Source organism: Myotis nattereri (genome assembly GCF_964212035.1).
Source record: "Myotis nattereri genome assembly, chromosome: 14".
Classification (NCBI taxonomy): Eukaryota; Metazoa; Chordata; class Mammalia; order Chiroptera; family Vespertilionidae; genus Myotis; species Myotis nattereri.
In genome coordinates, this window is record NC_138089.1 from 9,108,255 (window position 1) to 9,133,399 (window position 25,145).

A 25,145-nucleotide genomic window follows, 5' to 3' on the forward strand; every position below is an offset into this window, starting at 1 on the left:
GACCAATTTCTGGCCCTTTGATAAAGAAACGGTAATCTTAGAGACCCTGTGGATTCCGTAAGACTGAACGTTACTTAAGTTTCATCTAGGATGCAGTTTAGGCATTTGGAGGAGGTACTTCAACTCATGGATAAACAGCATATAAAATGATTATTTATAAATTTAGTTGTCTGTCCTGTGACTCATGCCTGATGTCTCTACAACAGCAGTCCTCAACCTGTGGGTTCCGACCCCTTTGGGGGTCGAACGACCCTTTCACAGAGGTCGCCTAAGACCATCGGAAAACACATATATAATTCCATATTGTTTTTGTGATTAATCGCTATGCTTTAATTATGTTCAGTTTGTAACAATGAAATTGGGGGTCACCACAACATGAGGAACTGTATTAAAGGGTCGCGGCATTAGGAAGGTTGAGAACCACTGCTCCAAAAGCTGATGTAAGTTTTAATAAAAGTAAATATCACCTTGCATAATATCCACCGAGTATGTGTTCCTGGTGAAAATCCACTAAAGCAAGAATGGGTTGAAAAGACGAAGCCACGGAAAGCTGAGCAGGACCAAAAGTTCCCACGTTCCTCACGTGTGTCCTAGTTAGCATCTGGACGACCAGTTTCTGAAACACTGCCACCCGGAATCGTCACCTGGTGCCTCTGGGATGGACACTGATGAATGACCCAGTGGGCCAAGTGAAAACCCACACGACCCCCAGGAGTGGTTCGTGCCCCCGCTGGCTTTAGGGACCATGTGTGAATGCTGACGATACTCGATTCTGGGATGCAAGAAAGATACTTACTTTTTTTTAACCTGTTAAAACATTTTGAAGACACTTAGAAATCGTCGTGGTATGAAGCATATGTCCTCAGGGATATTTGAATTTAGGCATTTTAACTTTTCAATTGTTTGTTGCAACCGTAACTTTCAGGTTGTAACCAGCAGCCTTAAAGTAACATTAACTGGTGGCCAAGGGGAAGCAAACGCCTTTCCTGCGTAGTGTGTGATGACCCGAGGTCGTGGGTGGCAGTCCAACCTGGTTGAGGGTACAGTCCCCGGCAGAATGTTTCTCTGACTCGTGTTTAATTGTTTCTTTAAATTTGAACACATTTGGAAAGCAGGGGAGCTAACCTCAACTTGCCACAGTCCTGCCATTTCCTGTTTTACACCTGGTCAGACCGACACGCCTGCCCAACCCTTGTAGTCAGTTAGTATTGCCTTGGAATAAGGCGTGTCTCCAAGCCTGGCTGGCGCTCCCTGCTGGTCTTACAACACGATTTCATCATGCTTCCTCCATGCTCAAAACATGTTTATATTTAAAGCATATGCCATTTGTACACGAATATACAATTATAATAGTGGAGGATCCCCGCCCCCATAAATGTTCTGTTAATGTATAGTTACAATGGCATTAAGTGCAGAAAATCCAGGCTTCTTCCAACCTCGGTTGATACAGGCTTAGGAAGCTTTGCAGCGACCCAGGTGCCCATTGGTAAACGAATGGATAAATGAAGTATGATGTGTGTGTGTGTGATGGAAGGTGGTTCAGCCTTGGAAAAGCAGATCATGACGTGCTGAGCATGGCTGAGCCTTGAGAACATCGGCCTGGCGTTGGGGGCTGGGTGAAATGGTGAAGGATGAAGCAAAGAAAAACCCTCATAGACAGGGACAAAGGCATGGCGATCACCGGAGGGAAAGGGGTGCGGGAGGTAGAAGAGGGTAATGGGGGGGGGGGTGTAAATGGTGATGGAAGGAGACTTGACGTGGGGTGATGAACACACAATATTCAGATGATGTTTTATAGACTTGTATACCTGAAACCTATGTAATTTTATTAACCAATGTCACCACAATAAATTCAACAATTAAAAAAAAATTAGCAAGTCACAAAAAGACAAATAGGTATGATTCTGTTTACGTGTGTATATGAATAGCAAAATCGTAGTGACAGAAGGTGATTGGTGGTTGTCAGGCAGGCGGTGGGGAGAGTGGGCAATTACTATGTATCTGGTACGGAGTTTCAGTTTCCCTGGATGGAAAGTTCTGGAGCGTGGTTGCACAAAAATGTAAATATACTTGACACTGCAGAACTGTACACGTACAAATGGTTGAGCCCATGAATTTTATGGTATGTGTATTTTAAAAAAGAGAAAGCTTTAAAGTAGCTGAGATAAGATCTTATGTGTTTATGCATCCAGAAGTCATTTCTCTTACGCAGTTAGTTTCTCCTCATTGTTAACCACTGCTTACCCCAGCGGTTCTCAACCTGTGGGTCGCGACCCCTTTGGCAATCGAACGATCCTTTCACAGGGGTCGCCTAAGACCATCCTGCATATCAGATATTTACATTATTATTCATAACAATAGAAGCATTACAGTTATGAAGTAGCAACGAAAATAATTTTCTGGTTGGGTCACAACATGAGGAACTGTATTTAAAGGGCCAGAAGGTTGAGAACCACTGGCTTACGCTGAGTGATTGCTGAGCGCTGATGGCCGGAGGCTGTGCAAGTGCAGGCCTGCTTGTGGGTCAGGATAGGCAGCGTGCGTCTCCAGGACTCGCGTTCCCAGCATGTCGATGGAAGAACCTCAAAAGTACAAAAAAGAGTCAAGAGTGTGTTACTTGCCAGCTTTTCAGTGTAACTCAAATAAAATCTGTTTGGATTTTAACAAAGTAAACATCAAAGGAAATTTTAAAGAGTCTTTGAAAAGATAATGGAGGATTGTTTTAACACTCAAAGTGGGACCAGCCTTTTACACTGACACAAAGTCAGACGCTATAAAAGAGTGGCACCACTATCAAATTTCCATGTGGCAGAAGTAACAAAAATATGGGCAAAAGATAAAGGAGGAAAGTATTTGCAATTGATATGAGATAATGAGCTAATTTCTTTCATGTAAAAATACCTTCATGTAAATTAATAAGAAAAAGGGTAAAATCTCAACAGAAAGAAATGGGCTGAATTCACAGAAAAGGAAATACAAATGTCTCCTAAGCTCATAGAAATAATATCAAATTCACTCCTTAATAAGAGACATTCAAGTTAACACCGCGGGTGGAAGACGAAATTTCCCTGGCACACTGGGCGCTCCTGAGAGCTGGTGGTTGTGACTGGGACATCGGAGGAGCTGGTTTGTGGGAGGGGAATATTAAGTGAGTTGTGGTACATCCACACAAGTGTTATGCAGCCATTTCAGAGAATGACATTGTTCTGTTTGTGTTGCTGATGACGGCTCTTTTAAACTCTAGTAAAGACAGAGCGTATAGACCCAGATTTGGTTTTGTAAAAAAGGTGAGTGTGGAATGTGCACGCTGGCATGTGCATAGAACCTCCCGCGTGGCAGCGACTGGTCAGGTGGCCGCGGGGCTGAGCCAGGCCCTGGGTGGCGGGAGTCTGGGAAGGCTCGAGGCAGACCTTGGTGTGCCTGCGGAGTTGGTGTCATGTCTGTGTTATCTTGCCCCCCAGAAAGTAATACTAAACATATTCAGCCTCGCCCTAGCCAGTTTGGCTCAGTGGATAGAGCATTGGCCTGCGGACTGAAGGGTCCCAGGTTTTATTCCGGTCAAGGGCACATGCCTGGGGCGTGCAGGAGGCAGCCAGTCAATGATTCTCTGTCATCGTTGATGTTTCTATCTCTCTCTCCCTCTCCCTTCTTCTATGAAATCAATAAAAATATATTTTAAAAAATATTCAGTCTTACTCATTATGTTTGTTTATTTATGTCCACTGAGTTTCAGGTTAGGATTTAAGGAGGTTTACAGATACACATAAAATGAATAACACGCATCACATCTCCAGGTCCTCAGTTTAGTGGGACAAAGAAACCAGCCTCTTCCTTTACCTGGTGGGATTTATTCCGAGGAATTGGCTGCACGGATAGAGATGTCAGAGCTGAGACATTTCAGAGTGGACAGAGGCACCGTAGAGCTAAACAACAGCCATTGTTGCTACCTGCGTGCTGGGGGACAGGAGGCGGGTGTCGCTGGACACTGGGGCACAGAAGCTGGAGCCCTGGTGGGCCTGTATGGTGGGAGCTGAAGTCAGAGCAGGAGATGCTGCCCAGGGCAGAGAGCGGGGAAGAGATACCCCAGCTTTGTGCCTCCCCCCCCCCCACCACCACCTCCTGGCTCCCACTGCTACCTCCCGATGGCTGGCCTGAGCCCAAGAGCCTTGGAAACTCAGCCTGCTAGAGCCATCTCCCTCCATCTACAGAGGAGAGAGGGGGAAAGCCACAGGTGTTTCTGAGGACAAGTTACACAGGACTGGAACCACCAGCAAAACTGCAGCAAAGGAAAAACCGCGGCCAGGAATCAGACCGAGCCCAGGCGAGACTGGCGGCTGCCACTCGCCGACGTCGCAGCCTTGCAGTGAGGCGTCCCAGGCTGTGCACGCGCAGGTGTGAGCTCTCCAGGCGGTGCCTGCCTCGGCCATGCCCTCCCCGAGCCCAGGTCACGCAGTGCAGGGTGCTGGGACTCAGCGGCTCAGAAGCCTTGGCTGCAGCCTGCATGAGCGGGCGAACTTCAGCAGAGTGAGAAAATGAAGCCGGCATCCCCTCTGGGAAACTGGCCGCCCTGCTCTGGTCTCTGCCCGTGGGGCACGCTGTTCTCAGTTGAACTGCGCTGTGCATTCATGGGCGCTTTAGGGCCTCCATCTTCCTTTCTTGCAACAGTTGCCATTAGACGCTCAGTAATTGTTCCACAGATTATAAGTTTGAATTGATGAATATAATAACTGTCTAATTCCAGCATAATTAGGAAAACCTAGTTATTATAAACTCTCCACGTCATGTTTACCTTTTACTTAAATGGAGCTTGTTTGTATTAATGATTGTAGCTCACATTGTGGCATAGCTCGGCTAATAGGAACACGGTAATTTACAGAAAGATTACCAGCGTTTTTAGGCCATACTGGAAATATGTTGTTGTCTTGATAATGGTCTTTTCTGGTGTCTGGAGGAACGTGGAGCAATCCCTTCTAATGAATAGCAGTGGGAATTAAAATACTATTTCTGTTTTCCCCTTCAGAAAGCCTAACTGAAAATAAAGATGGAGCGTGTAATTTTTCAGGTTTCATTAATCCAGCAGAATAAACGTTCTTCTGCTGCTCTGGTGTAATTTCTTTTCACTTGGTCACGTCTAGGCTGCAGATGAAATTAAGAAGCTGTATCGCCTCTTCCTGAAGATCGATGCTACGCAGGTGGAAGTGAACCCCTTCGGTGAGACGCCAGAAGGACAAGGTAAGAATAAATAAACAAGAGAGAACGAATGGCCACAGTGACTCCTGCAGACCATGCATTACGTTCTGTACAGGCCTGTGGCAGCAGCTTTGCATTCATTTCTCCCGGTGATTGAATTTCTGCCACAGTTTCAAATGCTCCCGTGATGCAGTCGAACGTTTCTGCACTGAGTCTGTTCGTAGCCAAATCCAAGCCTCAGAGGCGGCTGCTTTTTGTCTTATTTAGAAACACCCATCCTCCAGCAGCCCTTGCTTTATATATATATATATATATACACACATTTTTATTGATTTCAGAGAGGAAGGGAGAGGGAGAGATAGAAACATCAATGAGAGAATCATTGATCAGCTGCCTCCTGCACGCCCCCTACTGGGGATCGAGCCCGCAACTCGGGCATGTGCCCTTGGCTGGAATCGAACCTGGGACCCTTTAGTCCGCAGGCTAATGCTCTATCCACTGAGCCAACTGGCTAGGGCCAGCCCTTGCTTTTGAGACCCATCACTGTGGTCAGGGTTTGGGTGGAAAAAGGAGCCGCTGCATTTGGGTGTAAAAAACATACCCGCCTGAAGCTTTTCAGTTGACCTCAATCTGCATATAGTCACCTGTGCGCCCGCTGGGTTGGCACCGTCATGGTGACGCCCCGGTGCCCAGCCATCCGGCTTTCCCCCTGACTTGATTATGAGCTGCTGCTTCCAGTGGGAGGAGGAGGCATTTTCTTATCCATCAGGTACTTGTGGAGCATAAGTAACTGTTACATCTCCGCAACCTCCACAAGTTCTTATTGATTCCCTAGCCAGAGCTCGTGTCTGTGCGTGTGCTTGGTGGTAGGGACGGTTAGTGAGTAGGTGGATAGCATAGTGACTCCAGAAACTGACTTCCATGAACCTTGTCTTCTTAGTTCATTTCACCCCCAGTATCTTGTGTGCTGACTAGAATGCAATGGTCAGTCAGTAAACAGGTCTTTGCCATTGGGTTGGTAAATGAGGTGATCTGTTATGTGCAAATACAACCAAGTTGTAGACCAAGATGGCTGTGTGTGTGTGTGTGTGTGTGTGTATTTTCATTCTTTAATTCAGAGCTGTCTGCTGCAGGTACAACTCTGAGCACAAGGTCAAAGGAGACAGAGTGAATACCCCTTCCCATCTCCCTCCTTCCCACATCCTCTGAATTGTGTCAAGAGGATGGCCGAATGTCAGAGAGCTGACCTGTTTGCATTTGCTCTGTGCCCTAGGCCAGAGAGGGGGTCATGCGCTCACTGGGCAGAAGCTTCTCAGTAGGCCCAGAACCTTGTCATTCCCCTCCATCCCGCCCCCTCACCCCGCAAGGCGCTGTCCATACCCCCGTGCCAGGGGTGTTTGGCCAGGGTGTTCAGTGCTTTTATTTTACAGAGGGGCCTAGGTTCTGCCATGTCCTGACTTCAGGTCTAGGCTAAGCCTCGTGGTTGGTTTTTCCATCTTCTTCTTTTTAATCCAAAAGTGTGACTTGTGTTTGTGTAAGCCTCCAGTGTCAGACACAAAACATGCCAATTCCTGACAGTCATAACATTTAGTTCCTCTTCTCAGGCACAGCAGTAGTTCAGGAAGGGTATAGATAGGTTTTTATCTTTTTTTCTATTTTTTTTTTTAGCATTTCAAATTAAGATTGGCAAAAAGCTCATGTTTAGGAAGTCATTAAAAATCATATATTTCATAGTTTACACAGGTGACCCACCAGATAAAAATCTGGTAGGTCATTTATAAACAAACTACCTTATTCATAAATAATTTTTACATTTCATCTGGCTGTGAAATCAAATCATCAATACATCATATAGACCAGGGGTGGGGAACGTCCGGCCCGCGGGCCATACACTCATTTGGTCTGGCCCTGCCAAGGCATAGGGATGAGCTAGTTAAATGTTTGACAAAATAGAGCAGGCTAATTTTTAAGCAGGCTAATTTTGTATGGCCCACAAATATCCAATATTTGATGATACAAATATCCAAATGGCCTTTGGCAGAAAAAAGGTTCCCCACCCCTGATTATAGACAGTATGGGAAGGAAGAAAAAACTCTTGAAATCTTATGTCAAGCACTATGATAAACTTTTACTTATATTCTTTTTATTATTATTATTACTTGCAGCAACCCTGCAGAGTCAGAAATGTCTCCCTATTTTATGGAGGATTGAAAAATTCCTGTGACTTCCCCCTGAGTAATTAATTACTGGGATTCAAACCCATGTCTCAGTGCCGTGTGTCTGTGGATTGTGATAGGCCATACCGACTTATAGTCTCTTGCCTTTTCTTCTTTTTCCCTCTTAAACTATTAAGTTGCTTTCATCTGACTGACCGAGAAGTAGTCCCAGTTTGGGACTATCAGCCAAAATTCATGCTGTATTGAGTGGCTGACAATTAAGTCCACAAAATGAAAGAGATGGAAGTTCGATATAAGTTCTTAAAGGTCATGTATTGCTTTTCAAACTGGTATGCACAAGACACCTGGTTATTTCATATTTTAAAAAATGGGAATTCAAGCCTCTGGGAAGATGTCAGTCACAGCTGGTTTCTGGCAGGGGCAGGGCTGTGAGAACCTTTTCCTATGGGGTATTTGTAAAACCTTATGAAAACTGAAGGTTTCTTTTTAATTACTAAGAGGAAGAAACATTATTGAGCTTTTTTGAAAGACTCATCATAAACTAAATTTTGTGTTTACAATTCATTGAAACATAAGTCTTATGTGCTATTTTAAGAACAAAATTATCTTTAGCTATTTGTTCATTGTACCATAGAAGTCCAACTACTGAATTTAATCACAATTAAATGAGTGTGTTGGTTTATAACTCTAATGAGCAGTAGTCAAATTAAGCCCAATTAGGAAACGGTGATTAATGATCAAATGTACAAATTGATCTTCATCATTGTCACAGTCCCCTAAAGCAGTCTTTTATTTAGGGGCTGTAAAAGCAATCATTTACATCTGAGCAATATTGATAATCTTAATATTTAATTTTTTCATTTAGATCAGTAATAGCGGAACATATAACCTTTCACATTAAAACTTCAGTAATTACTCTTGTAATTTAGAAGTGTAAGGAGCTAGGCATCATACCAGGCATTTTTACCTTTTTCCTATTTGTGACGGAGCCTCTCTGTAAGAGCGTTTCCTCAGGCTTTTGTTGCTCCATGAGGAACATTGTTTTAAACCCAGCTGCGTGGTCACGTATTTGCAGATGCTGCTGCTGGAATGAGAGCAGTGGCCTGAGTAACAGCTGTGCTGCCCGATCACCTGGGGGCGGGAGAGCATTTTGAGGTGGAGAAAGAACAGCAGTCTGGGAGCGGATTTTTTTCCCGTGTGGTTTATAATCTGATTCAAAGACTGTGATTTGGCACTGCTGATGGTAGTTTGGTGACTATCAGGATTGTAATGGTTATTAGAGATAGAAACCCCCGTCTGCCTAGTTTGTGTGGAAAAGACCCTGGTGGGAAAGGGGCACTTATTTCACTCAGGTGACGGGAAGTCTAAGGAGTGGCCTGGGGAGCCTCTGGCCCTGAGGCCTGCCTGCCTGCGGCTGAATACCCTGCACTGTCAGCCGGGCTGCTGGAGGGCAGTAAAGGTGAGCCTGTTCCTATCACAGCTCCTCCAGCAACCATAGCCACCTTTCAGATGATTCTGATTGGTCCTGCTTGGGTCACATGCCCATGCCTAGACCAGTCGCTGAGCCTGGCTCACATGGTATAGGTCACAGTAGTCGGCAAACTCATTAGTCAACAGAGCCAAATATCAACAGTACAACGATTGAAATTTCTTTTGAGAGCCAAATTTTTTTAAACTTAAACTATATAGGTAGGTACATTGTTATTAACTTAATTAGGGTACTCCTAAGGCTTAGGAAGAGCCATACTCAAGGGGCCAAAGAGCCGCATGTGGCTCGCGAGCCGCGGTTTGCCGACCGCGGGATTGGAAAAAGGCAGTTTCTTGATGGAAAAAGGGACCAGAATGACCTAACTTATTGAAATGAAAGTAAAATGTTTATTAGTCAGAGAGAACGTAACTGTTTTCGTTGCTTATCCGATGGCAGTGCCAGGATTACTTCATTAAACTGTGAATGAATTTGCTTTGTTATTATCTACTTATCCGTCCATTCATTTATTTAGTTTGCAAGCCACGGGGATTTGGCCTCTGATTTCATTTCTTCCCACTTTCAGCCAGATCTGCCTGCACACAGACGCCTTTCTTCGGTGTCTGTGCTGTTTCTCAATGGGAAGGTGGGCATTTGTCCCCTAGAGAACGTTTGTCAACATCTAAAGACATTTTTAAATTGAGATATAATTGACATAACATTGTATTAGTTTCGGGTGTACAGCACGGTGATTTTATTGGATCACTGCAGTGAGTCTCGTTAACATCCATTTGTGTTTGTCACAAATTGGGGTGCAGTTGCTACTTGTTTCTAGTGAGTGGAGGCGAGAGGGGTCGCTCAACGCCCTGTAACACACAGCACAGCACAGCACCTCCCAACAGAAGTGATCTCGCTCACCATGTCATAGTCCCCACATGCAGACCCCCGGCTCCAGCTGGAGCACAAATCCATTCACCAAATTAAAGGAATGAAACCCCGTTTAAACAGGGACTATCTGGCCAAGATGACATGAGAGTTAAGGCTGGGTTAAAGTTAACTGGAATATCAAATCTCTCTCTTGCTTCAAATTAATTTCCCTAAATAACAGCCCTGTTGCTTTGTGTTAGCAAGTGCCCATGTTGTCGGTGGGTGTTTCTGTCTTTATACACAAGACTTCTATTTTCAAGAACATTTTTAGTCCTACCTATCCTCAACCCCCCTCCCTCCTCATATCTATTTTCTCTTTCCACAGCAACTAAAAAAAAAATGTTCTAAAAAGTATACAGCTCTTGGAACATCAGTATTTAATGGAAAGGGGGGCCAGTTTGAAAGTGGCAGCATTTTAAGGGCTCATTTCCATAGCACATCATGGTTATTTATCATAGATCCAGCGCAATGCATTGCTTGAAGACAGATTATTTTTCAAACTAATTATGACAGTCTTACTTCCTGCTGTTGTTGTGTTTCCTTTATGTGTGAGTCTCCCCTCGGAAAGGTACTTTTCTTTTGTTTAATTCCATGGCACATTCTTCTGCTGAATCTCCAGGGTCAGAGGCGGCTGACTGCCAGTCATGTTGTTCATGGAGGTTGTTGAATTAACAGCTCGCAGAATCTTAACACCCACCACTGAACAAAACAACAGAAGTGCCCCGCGACCAAGTGTGCGGTTCCCTTTCATAGCTGTTCAGAAGGAAAACTCATTTGTATAATCTATCAAGCATGTAACAATGTGCTCTTGATGGTGAAAATTGTTTTATAAATATTAATAGGTGTGTTTTTCACCCACTTTGTACACAGAATGGCCTTTGTTCAAGTTGAATTTTCTAAAGAATTGAGGTTTTATTATTGTGACATTGAAAGTCTTAATGTCTGAACCAAGCTGAGCACCTTCCAAAATACGTTTTACCATAGTTTGTTGTTATATTCAATGAAAAAACTAAGGTTTGTTATTGCCCTGCTGTTGACATAGACATCAATCCATTTTGAACACGCCAGGCCTAAACGTGTACTTGGAAAGGTCTTACAGGGGGAATTAAGCATACAAGAGTCAATCAATATTCAGGGATTAATCTACTTGTGTGCAGCTGCAAGGTTTTATTTTGTTTGTTTCACATTTTTCTTTTCAAGCTGGTAGGATCCACTTTTCTAAGTTTCTCCTTCCCCATAACAGACGTGATAGCGGAGGCCACTGTGCCAGTGTTGGAGCAGGGTGCCAATGTGACGAGCCTTTGTGATTCACAGGGACAGCCCGCCTGTTTCCATAGCGGCTGGCCTCTCATCTCAGCTGTGGGGCTCTCAGGACAGCGGCGACATGGCTGCGTAGATGCCCTGGTGTGGCTGTGGTCCAGTCAAACCCCGTTTACAGAAACAGGCATGAGCTGACCCGAAGGGCACGCTGGGCCCCCTGACTTCGATGTACCAATCTGTAGCCACCTTGGCCCTCTGCAGAGGTGTTGTATGATTTGAGGCCCAAGAGAGGCAGCTCTTTCACCCTCGTCCTTTAAGAGAAAATGTCCTTCTCTGTCAATTACAAGGCCTTCGTGAAATGCCTGCCATTGAAACCCTTCCTTGGGGAAAGGCTGAGTGGTGAGGAAAGGTCATCTAAAACGGAATGGCCACCCCCAAAACCTACATCTTTTTGGGCGGTGAGGGGGTGAGAAGTGCATGGGCTCTCTTAGACACATCCTTGTGTTGTGAAGATGGCGTTGCATTGAAAACCACAGGTAATGCATAGATGTAAACCCCTTAAGCATCAGTTTATATTTATTCTAAACAGAAGGCCGGCACTGTAAGGGAGTGGACCAACTACAGGTCATTCCGAGTGAGAGGAAGAGGGGAGAATCCTCAGGGCTGGGCAGCGGACACTCCGAGTGTCGGAAAGCTGTGTGCAGGGACAGGACGGGGGCGAGGGCTAGTTGTGTATGTGGCCGAGTGCCTGCATGCCTCCTCTCCTTCCAGCAACCCCACGCGGCTGATGGCCTCCGCGTCCATTTCCTAGGCCAGGCCACTGGGCTTCAGGTGATCGGCTGCCTGGCTTGGAGGGGCCAGAGTGGTGATTCAGACAGACGGTGCTCTGGATGCCAGAGGGCATACATATTTCTCCCTGTAGAGATCCTTTTTATCCCACAGTCACCACCTTCAAGCCCTGGCTAACCTCGACGGTCTAGCAGGGTGGCCCCGGAAGAGTGAACACATTTCTGTACTGAGTGATACAGCAGACCGCAGGGCAAGCATCGAAAGTCAGCTCGCAGACATGCAGCGGGGCCGCCTTCTGCACGCCGCATTCATATCCCCTAATTATGTCTCTCCAGGTGCTTGTGAGTGCAGCCTTGTGAGGGCAGAGAGCAGCCGGGACTTACTATGATTTATTAGTTTATTGATCTCGACCAAGAATTCTTTTATGTGAAACTCTTCTCTTAGGAAGTCAATTTGGTTGCCTTTGCCCATTCATTTCAAAGGTGCCAATTACAAGTAGTCTTGCCAATGAGTAATGGAAGAGCTACAGTTACTAATAAATTAATTAAAATGTATTTATAAACCCGGTGGAAAGCCAAGAATGAAGTTGCTTTCCTATTGATTATTACACCGGTCATTAGCTGCTGAGAAAATGCCACTGTAGCAAGCAGAGAGCATGGGCCAACTCCTTTGTAATTAATTGTAGGATTCCATCGCTAAGGTTCCAGTGTTTGGGAAAGCGATTGCTCGTGGGCCCCATGTGCTCACAGCCTGTGGGAAATGTGGTGGGACATTTTGTGGCAAGACTGCTCACTCCGCAGACACTAACTTCCACGTAGGACTCTCTCTTCTCAGTCAGGGCTACTCTGAGTAATTTGTGGTTTTGACTTGCATTTATGCCGAGTGTTCTTAGATGTTAACATGTCAGATCCGCACAGGGTGGTTGATGGTTGTGGTAGAGCCCATCGGGGAAACCGCTGCCTGGGCACTTTCACCCCAGGTGTCTCAGTGTAACAACATTTTCTCTCCATAGGAAGTGAGTGGGATTCACAGACTGCAGTCACTGCTTTTGATTGAAATATGCCGGGGTGGTTGTTTCCTCTTTAAGAGTTAGGTGCCTGTCTGCGGTGCTGGAGAGGAATAGCACCTGGTCGGAGACCCCTGCCTGTCCATACCCCAAGTACAGTAGAGGAGGTGATGATGGGATGGCATCACAGATAGCTAATTTCCACCCTAAAGGCGATCAGGCCCCAGAAACCAGTTCACCACCCCACTGCGCTCCCCCCGACTGTACATACAGAAGATCCCCTGTAAGTCAAGGAACGCGCTCGCGGTCCATCCTCATCCCTGAGTGAGAGTCACTATGTCCAGGGCCCTTGGCCACTGAGGGAGCTAAGAGCCTTAACCAGCCCTGGGGGCAGAGACCGCGTTGCCGATAGCGCCTTTCAGCCCTCCTTGTGTCTGACCAGCTGGGTCTCCTAGTGTTTTACAATCAAGAGCCATGTCCTGCACACAGCAAGGTGTGGCTGATGGGACGCACGTTAGCAGGCCCCAAGGAAGTGTGTCAGCAGTCCAGGGAATATTTCCATTTTCTCAATAAGAAAACTGAAGTCCGGAGAGGAAGGAGGTTGTTGTTATTATTGTTATTATTATTATCATCTAGTCAAGGCTACAGTTAGTTAAGCGTCATGTAAAAACTATTGATTCTGACCCAGTGTTCTTTCCACCTCATCTCTGAGAAGTATTGGTGAGGATACAGTTACATAAAAATTTCACTTCGCATCATCAGAAGGAGGAAGGACCACGGCAGGATTAGGGGTTATTGTCTAGTCTCTTTGCATAGAAGGAAAAGGTGACAATTAGTGATTAATTACTGAAAGTATAGCGCGAACAGCTCATCAGAGCTACATGTAGCTGGCAGTCTTGGCTTTTAATGGGTGATAGCAACTTACATTGTTACTGATTGAACAGAGATCAGCAGACACAAATGCCTGTGCCCTTCGTTAGAAGGTAAGTGCCTTGGAACAGGAACCACTTCATATTTGTCTTCGTAGCCCTGGCGTTTGAGTTCGGGGCAGGAGGCCGCCACAGTTGTCCCGTCTGTATCAGGAGGTAGGGTGACCGTGTCTTACTTATTTCTTCTCCTGTGCCAACCAACCTTGAGAATGTAACGTGGAGATCCTGAAGAGACACATGTGTGTTCCTCTTTTTTAGTTGTCTGTTTTGATGCCAAGATAAACTTTGACGACAACGCAGAATTCCGACAAAAGGACATATTCGCCATGGACGACGGATCAGAAAACGAGCCCATTGAAAACGAAGCTGCCAAATATGACCTAAAATACATAGGACTGGATGGGAACATTGCCTGCTTTGGTGAGCAGTCAGTTATGGCAAAAGGATGGCTTGTGGATTTTTGCAGAATTTAGGAACTCCTGATTTCTGAAATTTTAGTTCCTAGCAGCAAGTAAACATAAGAGATTTTTCTCCCCAAGAATTTTAAGGAACAATTCAGTTTCTTCCCAAAGTAGACTTTGGTGGATGGTCCCTGGTTTAAAGCAGGGTTTCACCTCCAGCACCGGTGACATTTCAGGGGGGAGTTCCTCGCTGGCTGAGGGCTGGCCTGCACATTGGAAGGCGGTCAGCAGTATCCTGGCCTTTCGGGGCCACCAGCACCTCCACTTGTGACAGCCGAAGTGTCTCCAAACACTGCAGGGTGTCTGGATGGGCAGAACCACCCCCGGGAGAAGCCCTGTTTCAAAGCATCAGTTAAACTTCACGTTTTACTAAGCTAAGGGCCTTTGCTGCTCCAGGCAATGCTAACATGCAGGAACTATTCTGAAACTGGGGTTCAAAACTACTTGCTCAGAGGAAGTAGAAGAGCATATATACTTTACTCATTACGCTCAAGTTTCAACTTCTGTGATAAACAAATGATAAATTGCTTAATCCATTATACCACTTTGTTAATAAAACAGTTGATTTTATCATAATTATCTAAATTTGTGAAAATGGCTTATTCAGTTGAAATAAGAATGGGTCTATAGAGGCAGCACAACTTCTGTTATTGTCCACAGCTTATAGTACTGAGATTTATGTACCTCTGTGTTATGGTGGAACCAATTTATTACACTGGAAGCTGAGTTCTTAATCTTAATGGAATTTAAATAAAGAAGATTTATAGCTCATTAAGTCAACAGTATCATTATATTCGGAACTGGATAGACCTCATCCAGTAGTTTTCTGTTCATACAATAGAAAATGACATCTAGTTACAAGCAGCACCAAGTGTCTTGCTTTGATTGGAGCAATAACTCTCATGTACCCCCTCGCCCACCCTCCTGCCCTTGGTCAGCTAAGGTGCTCAGTATTATAGGCATTTAGGAAGGAGAGAAAAAATGCAGGTGTAGAACAAATTCAATCCTTTGTAGCCTCTGTAGGCATGTGCATGGTTTGACGAAGTTAGCCTAATGCTTTTCAAATTGCTCTCAGATCCTAGATAAACCATTTCTATTTTAGTTGACCCATAATTAATTAAATTAGTCACAGTTCAGTTGTCTGGGGAATTCAAGGGTCAGAAAAAAGTGAAAGGTACTTTATCTTGAGAGTTTCTGCTGAGTTCAGGAGATTTTTATTATTTATTTATTTTTTTTATTTTTTTTACGTTCTAACCTGAGGAAAATAACTTAATATAATTAAGCATAGGAATAACAGAACTACATTGATCAATAAAACTGAGTTCTGGAAAATAAGAATTCCTATGTGAAAACTCATTACTTGGTGTTTAAAGAAGAGCTCCGAAGATGCTAGCACATTTTGGTTCTAGTTTGAATGGTCAGGTTGCTATAGAACATTTGCTATATTATTTTGAAAAAGGAGCAGGGGCTAGGAATGTTGCCGAGTGATCATCTGTTCATTTGTCTTCTGGCTTTCTCCAGATAACGTATAATCATGCTTGGCTACACTCGGTAGAAAAATGTGGGGAACCCTCTTGCAGCTGAAGGCCCGTGGTTCAACCCCAGAGGGTGCCACGTTCCAGGGACCGTATTCTCACAAAGAAAACCAGGAGAATTCCATTTTTTACTCTTAAAGGATATTAAAAGGAATGTGGCCCTGGCGGTGTCACTCAGTGGTTAGAGTGTTGGTCCAAGGACAGAGGGTCTCAGCTTCCATTCCAGGTCAAGGGCATGTACCTGGGTTGTAGGTTTGATCCCTGGCCCCAGTCAGGCGCTTGTGGGAGGAAATCAATGAATGTGTCTCTCTCACATTGCTCTTTCTCTTCCTCTCTCTCTCTCTCTCTCCCCTACTTCCTTCTTTCTCTAAAAATCAATGGAAAAAATATTCTTGAGTGAGGATTAACAAAATAAAAAACAAAACAAAAAAGTAATTCATAGGCCCTAGTTACTTTTCACAGCTTTTTTCTCTTTTCCAATTTCTTTTTTTTAAAATATATTAATTTTTTTATAGAAAGGAAGGGAGAGAAGTAGAGAGTTAGAAACATCGATGAGAGAGAAACATCAATCAACTGCCTCCTGCACACCCCCTACTGGGGATGTGCCCGCAACCAAGGTACATGCCTTTGACTGGAATTGAACCTGGGACACTTCAGTCCGCAGGCCGACACTCTATCCACTGAGCCAAACCTGTTAGGGCTCTTTTCCAATTTCTTGAAATATACTTTCCAGAACCCAAAACTCCCTCCTCTATTACGAACTAGCCCAAATTGATAACTGACTTCAACTCTTCCTTTCCATTTCCCAGATTGATTTCACTTCCTAATAAAGCCATCTCCCCATTGCCAGGCCTTTCTTGGTTATTCTTTGTGTGCACATCTTCTGATTCCTTATCCTAAAAATCTATGAGCTTATCCGGTTGAATAGAATTTCAAACAGGGCAGAAATTGGCCTGTCATGATAGGGTTCTCTTTTGCAATTGTGTGGAGGGAAATGTTTCTGGGCCATTTCGTTTTACTAAATTGATCTTGCCTTGTGTGCTGTTTGCACTCTACAGTGAATGGTGCTGGACTTGCCATGGCTACTTGTGATATCATTTTCCTGAACGGTGGGAAGCCAGCCAACTTCTTGGATCTTGGAGGTGGCGTACAGGAAGCTCAAGTCTATCAAGCCTTCAAATTGCTCACAGCTGATCCTAAGGTAACTCTCTCTTGGGTGGAGGTGGCATAATGTTCTGGCTTCTCACCATCAAGAGCAACCTTGTTCCTGCTGCAGAGGGTTAGTATGCAGCCCAGAGGAGACCCTGTCTTACACACCATTGACATACCCGGTGTTTAACTCATTTGCGGTGAAAGTCTTGTAAGTGCCCAGGATCTTATTTCAGAGGCTGTGCTTTAAGAGCTCTGGGAGGTGGCAGGAAATAAAACAGGTGTAGTACCCCAAACAGTGAAGCATGGGCTAGCATGAAACATCATTTGGGTAATTTCCGGTGAAGCAATTAATTCTATACTTATATGACTTAGAGAAGACTGGGTGTTGGATTCCTTTCATAAGATGGTGACGGTAGTATCATATGCTTGGAGACAGAATGAAAGGAGAGGATTATATTATCATACTAGAGGCCAGGTGCATGAATTCGTGCACCAGTGGGGTCCCTCACCTGGCCTGCGGGATCGGGCCAAAACCAGACATCCCCCGAGGGGTCCCAGATTGCAAGAGGGTGCAGGCCAGGCGGAGGGACCCCACTGGTACATGATCTGGCTGGGGAGAAATGCGAGAGGGTAGGGGCCGCGGGAGGGCTCCAGGATGTGTTTGGCCTTCCCGCTCAGTCCCGATCAACCAGACTCCAGCAAGCTAACCTACCAGTTGAAGCGCCAGCCCCCTGGTGGTCAGTGCACATCATAGGGACTGGTTGACTGGTCGATTATCTGCCCCCTGGTTGTCAGTGCACATCATAGCAAGCGATTGAACGGCCTTAGCATATATTTGTATATGACGCTTTGATTGGTTGACTAGACAATAGGACACTTAGCATATTAGGCTTTTGTTACATAGGATATTACTTGAAAATAATGACCACATTGCCTTCTGCATGTTTTTTTATTTTTTATCTCTAACAGTTGCATGTGTTACCCTTTATAATATATGCTCTGAAACAAATGATATCGCTTTCTGTGTGTCTTGTCTTAACTAGAATGTAGCTATCACACCCAGGTACACAGTAGATGCTCAGTAAACATTTAATCAGTCTAAATACCAGTATGTCTTCTTCCATTGAAACTACTTGGTTGTCTATGATAACAAGGTTTAGGTGGGTATTTATTATGTGGACAAGGCTAAAAATTTTTAGTGTATCATCTCATGCTTTTAACAGTTCTGTGGGGTAGTGTATATGCCATAACCATTTGATTTTAAATTTTGAGAGTCATTATTTTGATGCTGTTAGATTGTCTAAAATATCCTGTTGGTTCTTGAGACATATGAGGAAATGGGAAATCTGAACCTATCACCAAGAAAATCATAAATGAAACCAATACCAGATTTTTTTAAAAAGAAATGTAGTCTGAACTTAATGTGGGAACCTTTCATTAATAAGTATAATGGCACCAGGCCAGTGGTTGAGCATCAACCTATGAACCAGGAGGTCACGGTTTGATTCCTGGTCAGGACACATGCCTGGGTTGTGGGCTTGATCCGATCGAGCAAGAGGCAACCAATCTCTGATTCTCTGTCATCATTGATGTTTCTATCTCTCCCTCTTCCTTCTTCTCTGAAATCAATAAAAATATATTTTAAAAATATATAATGGCAATAGCCTTTTTGGTTTCAGTGTATAAAAGTTTGTCTTATATTAGTAGTACAGTATGCTTGTCTGTGTTCATTATGACGTGGGTAGTTGGTAACCTTCTTTTTGCTAAGACTTTTCCTTCTGACTTACAAATCAGTGGAAAGGTTTATCAGCTGCTTCTCTTCAGTTCGCCCGGTCATTGGGGAATGGCCTAGTCCCTGAAGTCAGGTCACCCAGCCAAGAAGGAAGTGTTCGCGGTTGACTTTTCTGTTTACATAAGCACCTTGTTTTCATTAAGTAAGGACATTACCAGTGGCTGCCTACTTATTTATTAATTCATGTATCCCTTCTTACTGTTCCTCCCTAAGGGAAGAATCATTTTCTTCCCAGTGAATTTTAGACCAATTGAAATCTGTGAATAGTCTGGATATCACACACAGCCCCTGAGGCTGCTTGAACCATAAAGCAGCCAGGGGACAGGCACCTGTAACAACATACTAAACTTCCAGTGTCTTCCGAAACACAATAAAGAATAATCGAGAACGTTCCATCAAGGGATTACATCTGCCAGGACAATCAGAGCGTTTAAAAATATATATATTTTTGCCTTAGCCCGTTTGGCTCAGTGGATAGAGCGTCGGCCTGCAGACCAAAGGGTCCTTGGTTGTAGGCTCCTCCCCTGTTCGGGCCCTGGTCAGGGCACATGCAGGAGGAAACCAATCCATGTGTTTCTCTCACATCGATATTTCTCTGTCTTTCCCTCTCTCCCGCTCTCTAAAAATCAATGGAAAAACATCCTTGGGTGAGGATTTAAAAAAAATACACACACACACACACACACACACACATATGTGTGTGTTTTCTTAGTGGCTGGCTGTTCCTGAATTTTAATTCTGCAAAAATATTAGGTGGGGAATGAAAAATCACTTGCAGAGCCATTTTTTAAAAACTATCTTTCCCAAAATGTTGACTTTACCTTGTGGAGTATTTCCCAATGCTTGCAGTGTTTAAACTTGTTTGAGATTGGCTGTCATCTTCGGTGGAGAAAGGTGTGGGAGTTATTTTTCTCATGCTATATCAGGAAAATGAATGCAGACCTCCTCCCACAGTACATTTTCCAAAAATTGAAATTTCAAAGCCAGTTAAAAAGCAGAGGTATGTAATGGTATTTTCAACCCTGGCATTGTTTCACAGGCTTCAGAGCCAGGGCTGAGGAACACTGCCGCTGCATTGATTGGCTTCTGCAGGGAAACTGGCCGGGTCTGGCAGCCGCCCTTTCCCGGCGAGCCCCGCGCCTGCCCAGAAGTAGGTTCCCACGAGCCCGAACCTAATTATTTCAAAGGCATTGATTTTCCTGTTAGATGTAAGGGTTAGTCTAGTTGAGTGCACTAAAACTCAAACTTACTGAAGGTCTGTTGTTCAACTTAAATCAGCTGGTACTAACAACTACTGTTTTGCCATATGTATGAGCTAATTCTGTTGGTCAAGTAATAAACATCATCATTTAAGAAAAATAGGATGGATTGACATGTACTTCCACTCCTAAGTCAGCCACGGGCTGGAACTTACATTTATCTCGCTTGACTATCAGCCCAGCTGGTGATTTTCGCTGGGACCTGGGGCAGGTGCCTGGATGAGCAGGGTTTTTACTTGTCTGTCTGTGATTCATATGGAATAGAGCTCACTTACTGAATTAGATTCACATGCAGGGTATTATACATATTTTATAATTCTCGTATTTTCCAGCTGGGCTGGAGATGAGAGGAAGGTAATAGAGTTTGTTCTGCCTGTGGTAGAGCAAATCTTATCTTACTTTCATCATTTTTAACTTACAGAAGTCATAGCTTAAAAAATATAAAATAGGAAGGGTAAGGAGAGTTTTGCTGTAATCTGTAAAGAATTTGAGCACATTTAAGGAAAAGCTATAAGGAATGCTATCCTTAGGTTTTTGTTTTCCTAAATGATGCTTTGGCTTTTATTTCTAATTTTAAACTTAGAATTCCGACGGTGTAGAAAATGGGTTGCAACAACATCTGGAGTATGTAAAACATTTTGCATAAATGAATAAAATGAAGAGACAGTTGACATGAATCTCAATAGTAACCGCCTCTCTTTGGGCCACAGTTAAGCAGATCCATTGCCCTCCAGGGCCTGGTTTTGCAGAGCAGTGGGTACGAGCCCCATTAGTGAAGTCACCTCACTTGGTTTGACTGTGCTTCCTGGTCTAGATCCAACTCAGAGCCATGCTTCTGAGCCCTCTGCTCACCCGGGAAGAAGTGTCCACCGAGGCAGCAAATGCTAGTTTCAGAAGGAAGGGAACCTCCGTGGGCTGTGGTGCCAGATTGCCTGGGTTCCAGTTCTGTCCACACCGCTCACTGGTTGGAGGACTTGGGCATGTGGTTTAACTTCTGTGGGCCTTGGTTTCCTCAGAAAATGGAGAGCATCCCAGTACTTACTGCCTCAGAGGGTGGTTTTATTACATGAATTGAGATAAACACATACATTTCCCACTTAGAGGGTGATAATTTCATATAATAGTTTCATTTAAAATTTTGATGAACTTTTTTTAAAAGTGTAACCTACATATAGAACAGAATAAAGATCATTTTAGTATGTAGCTTAGTGAATTATCGCAAAGTGCACATACCTCTGTATCCTCCAGTCAGATCAAGAAATAAAATATGACCAATATTAGGAGCTGAATGTTTGTGTCTCCCCAAATTCATATGTTGAAATCCCACCCCCCAATGTGATGGTATTGGAAGGTAGGGGTCTTTGGGAGCTAATTAGATCATGCAGGTAGAGTCCTCATGAATGTGATTAGTGCCCTCGTACAGGGACCCCAGAGGGCTCCCAGGAGGTCCTCTGTGCCAGGAAGTGGCTTCACTAGACACTGAACTGTTGGTGCCTTGATCTCGAACTTCCCAGCCTCCAGAATTGTGAGTGTGTATTTAAATACAAAGCACAATGCCCTTTTTTTCCTTATGTCCACGCTTATATCAGAGGCGTAAACAAATCTTATTTCATTACATACCACACGTATTGCTAATATACCTTATCTGCAAGGGAACATTATTTTTGGGGTAATAGAATTCTTGAGGGATTCAAATGCCCAACACTTTACACAACATGAGCATTATTTTTGAAACAACTGCCCCGAACGCCTATTTTTACAGGCCTGTTTGAAAATAAATTTTACTTTCCAATAGAGCTGAAAATATTAAAAGTCCAGGCAGCCGTTCTCGATGGTGAGAGTCCACCTCAGTCCAGTCTGGAGGAGTAAATGATTCCCAGCCCATGAGCCTGTGAGTGTCACTGGGGTCGCCTGCGCTGGTGTGGGCCGCACTGTGCCTGGGCTCGGGGGTGGGGACCTGTCCGCCCGCTCACTTCTCCTTTCTCTGCAGTGCTTTTCCTACTGTCATCAATTCAGAAATGTTGACTTTGAAGTTCCTGGCCTCATGTCCAGTTGATCCAAATTTCCAGGAATGTCTGGCTCTCCATGACCAACTTACACTCATTCCATTCCACCTGCCAATCCTTCCCGCCAGAGCTGGGTCCTGGCAGAGGCCCTGGTTCCGTATCCTACACTCGGTCCGTGTGTCTGAGGGCTACCACGTTCCCCGAGCATCCCTAATGCAACGCTCCAAATCCGCTTTCATGCTTCTTGTTGACATACTGCCAGAAATAAATAGAAAATAAGGTTTTTACTATTTGCTCTGCTTCTCAAAATTCAAATTTTAACATGCTTTATTTTGTCTCATGATAAGTGATTTAAAGAATTTAACAGACTTTGGGATATTTTAGTAAATTTATTATTAGTCCCAACATGCTCAGTAATTGATTATGGATTCTGTATGGCAGCCTTTTTAAACTATTAAAGAGAAATTGACCACTAATGCCCTCTATGTTGGAAATCATATAATTATTAGAAGAGTTAGTATTTGTTTTTTCTCCTAATGGAACTGCAGTGAGAGAAAGTGCTTAATTCAGCTTTGAACTGCGAAGACCTGACTGTGCTCCCCAGCGGTGAGCCTGGTCTGGCGGGATGAGGGCCAGGGGGCTGAGAACGTTGCAGACACTGACTCCTCTCCTCCTCCTCCTCAGCCCTGCCTCACCCACGGCCAGAGATCCTGGGATTATGAATAACTCATTCGAAACGAGGAACGTGTCCATGCCGGCATTCCGAAGAAACTGGCATGGCTCAGAGCAGTTTGCTAATTGTTTTTTGTCTGTGTCTTATTAAACAAACCCCTTTTCCCTAATTATTAAAGTAGGAAAGCATAAAACATGTAAAAATAAATCAAATTACATATACGCCCACTTTAAAATGAATGCAGAGTGTGGTATTTTGACAAAACTGGTATCAGTGTAATCGACATTAGTGTGGAGTCCACTCTCCCGGGGCTGTGCCTCCTGCTGCCCAGCGTGGTCTCTGCACCTCCAGGGCTGGAGAGCCCGTGCTGTGTGGCTGTTTACGTCAGCGTGACTAGTCCTCTGGTATAACTAGTCCTCTGGTATTTGGTAATCAGAGTGTTTTCAATTAAAATAATGCTGCTGTGAGCCTCCTTATGCTACTGCCTGCCATCCGACTTAAAGCGGGACGAATGCTGTGATTGGAGGTGGCACGATCCTCTAGTTATCACTAAGACCCTCAGTCGTTTCCCAGGAAGGTTTCCAAGTATTGAGGGAATTTTATTGTAACCAAATGTGCATTTTTCAACCAGTATTCTTAGTGTAGCTGAGCCTCTTTATTTGCTGATTCCACGTTTGCAGAGTTGCCTGAGTGCGACAATTTATTTGTAACCCCCAGATCGCCCTCCCGTTGCTTTCTCGTCTTCCTCGATGGGGGACGGGGCCGGCTGAGACCAGTGACAGTTCCCCTTTTCCACGTGTGCCCAGCTTGCGGGGCCAGGCTGCGCTCTCCCGTCCTTCAGCGCTCACGCTGCAAGCAGGTGTCATCGTTGCCGTCTAGTTAGTGCCACATTGGTCAGAGTGGCCCTGAAACAGTCTCATTCCCAAGCCAGCCACCAGGGACATGTCTGGCCCGGCTTGCATGGGATAGGGCCGCCTGGTAGCGACCATAGACTGGAACTGGACTTGCCCCCCCGGGTCGAGGAAGCAGTGGAGGGGAGGACCTCTGTAGAGGGCGGACTGAGGTCCTATCCAGCAGCCAGATGCAGTAGCTGCGGGAGAGGAGGTTGTTTGGGAACATTGTGAGAGTGGGGAGGGGTCTCCTCGTGAGCAGCAGGCGGGTAGGAAACAGCGAAAGTACAAACAGGGAGGCAGTTCCCAGATGGTATGCAGGGAATTCACACAGAGCATCCCACGGGCTCCTAAGGAGACGGGAGTACCAGGCAGGGAACGAAGGAAGGAACTCCGCCATAGGTACGTCTGTGTGTCAGACAAGAGACTGACGAGGCTCATCCCACAGCAAGACTGACTTTCTTGGAGGGTCCCAGCTGGTTGGGGAGCAGCCCCTCACGGAAGTCAGGACTCGTTCTCCAGACCACAGGGTGACTGAGCGGGACAGAAAGCCATTCAGAACCTCAGCCAAGTGAGAGTGTCATCAGTGTGTGGAGGCGCCAGGCCTTCCCAGGCACTGAGGGTGAAGCAGCGACTGGACAGTTTTGAGGGGGAGATAGTTACGCTGAGAAGTAGTTACATACATAATATAAAACAAATGCCTAATATGTTGGAGGATGATATTTACTAAGTTGAAAAATAACATTGAATGGGGGGCGGGCTGAGAATGGCTTGTTACTTCTGACAGGTTTGCCCATGAAGTTTGTCTGAAAATTGGGCCTTGGAGAAAGAAATGTCACAGCTGTTCCACAGTTTGGCGTTTGGGTTCTGGACAGTGATGTGCTGCTGCCAGTGAGGGGATCTGCCCAGCGTCTGCTGCCCTTTCTAGCTGCCCCTTCGTGCGCCTTCCCTCCCTGCTTCCTTACCCAGTGCTGGAAGCACTCTCCCTGGCTGTGTTCTGGGCCTACAGAGGGGCAGGGAGGGGGGTGCACTTGAATAGCTTATGCTGCAACTTGACTAGTTTGGGTGGCAGCTCTCCTGCAATTAGAGGCCCTTGGTGGACTTGCATGGACCTTTGATCTGCGGATCCAGAGCTCTCCCGGGGATGCTCCACTACAACCTTTGAGGTCCTGTGAAATGGAAGGCTTCAAACACACATATTAGCTAACATTCCCAAGGGGCAGCTGGCACAGATCCGAGTTAATTATTTTTTTCCAGCTTATCTGGGGTTCTCTCATTAATCATCTGTAGGCATTTGGGATACATCCCTTTTTCTCAATTAGAGCACCAGCAAAATATTTTTGAGCAAACATGTAGGTGTCCTGAACAGAAAATCCATGTGGAACTTCAGCCCTCGACCTTCTAGATTTAATTTGCTCATTAATCCCAAACAGGACATTTCTCTGAGAAGACATGAGTGACTTCGAATCTCCATTGTGTCCCTGTGATCCAAGAATGTTGTATTTGGGTAGCAGGTGGGAGGTGAAATGCCCCGCTCATACTGTATTTAGATTATTTCATATTTTCTGTGTTTATAACCTGGGGTTAGTAGTTACATTTTATGAGTGGAGTTTCTTCTCCATTAAGCTGAACTA

General features: G+C 44.8%; 1 protein-coding gene across 1 annotated transcript in view; it reads left to right on the plus strand.

Annotated features, from left to right (window-relative positions):
* The window catches only part of SUCLG2 (succinate-CoA ligase GDP-forming subunit beta), a 233,953-nt gene that overhangs the window by 136,285 nt on the left and 72,523 nt on the right, over positions 1–25,145 (plus strand). The window contains exons 7-9 of the mRNA XM_081106616.1: positions 5,136–5,232; positions 14,002–14,163; positions 16,798–16,940. Of these exons, the coding sequence (XP_080962742.1) occupies positions 5,136–5,232; positions 14,002–14,163; positions 16,798–16,940 (402 nt within the window). The remainder of the gene's footprint in view (positions 1–5,135; positions 5,233–14,001; positions 14,164–16,797; positions 16,941–25,145) is intronic.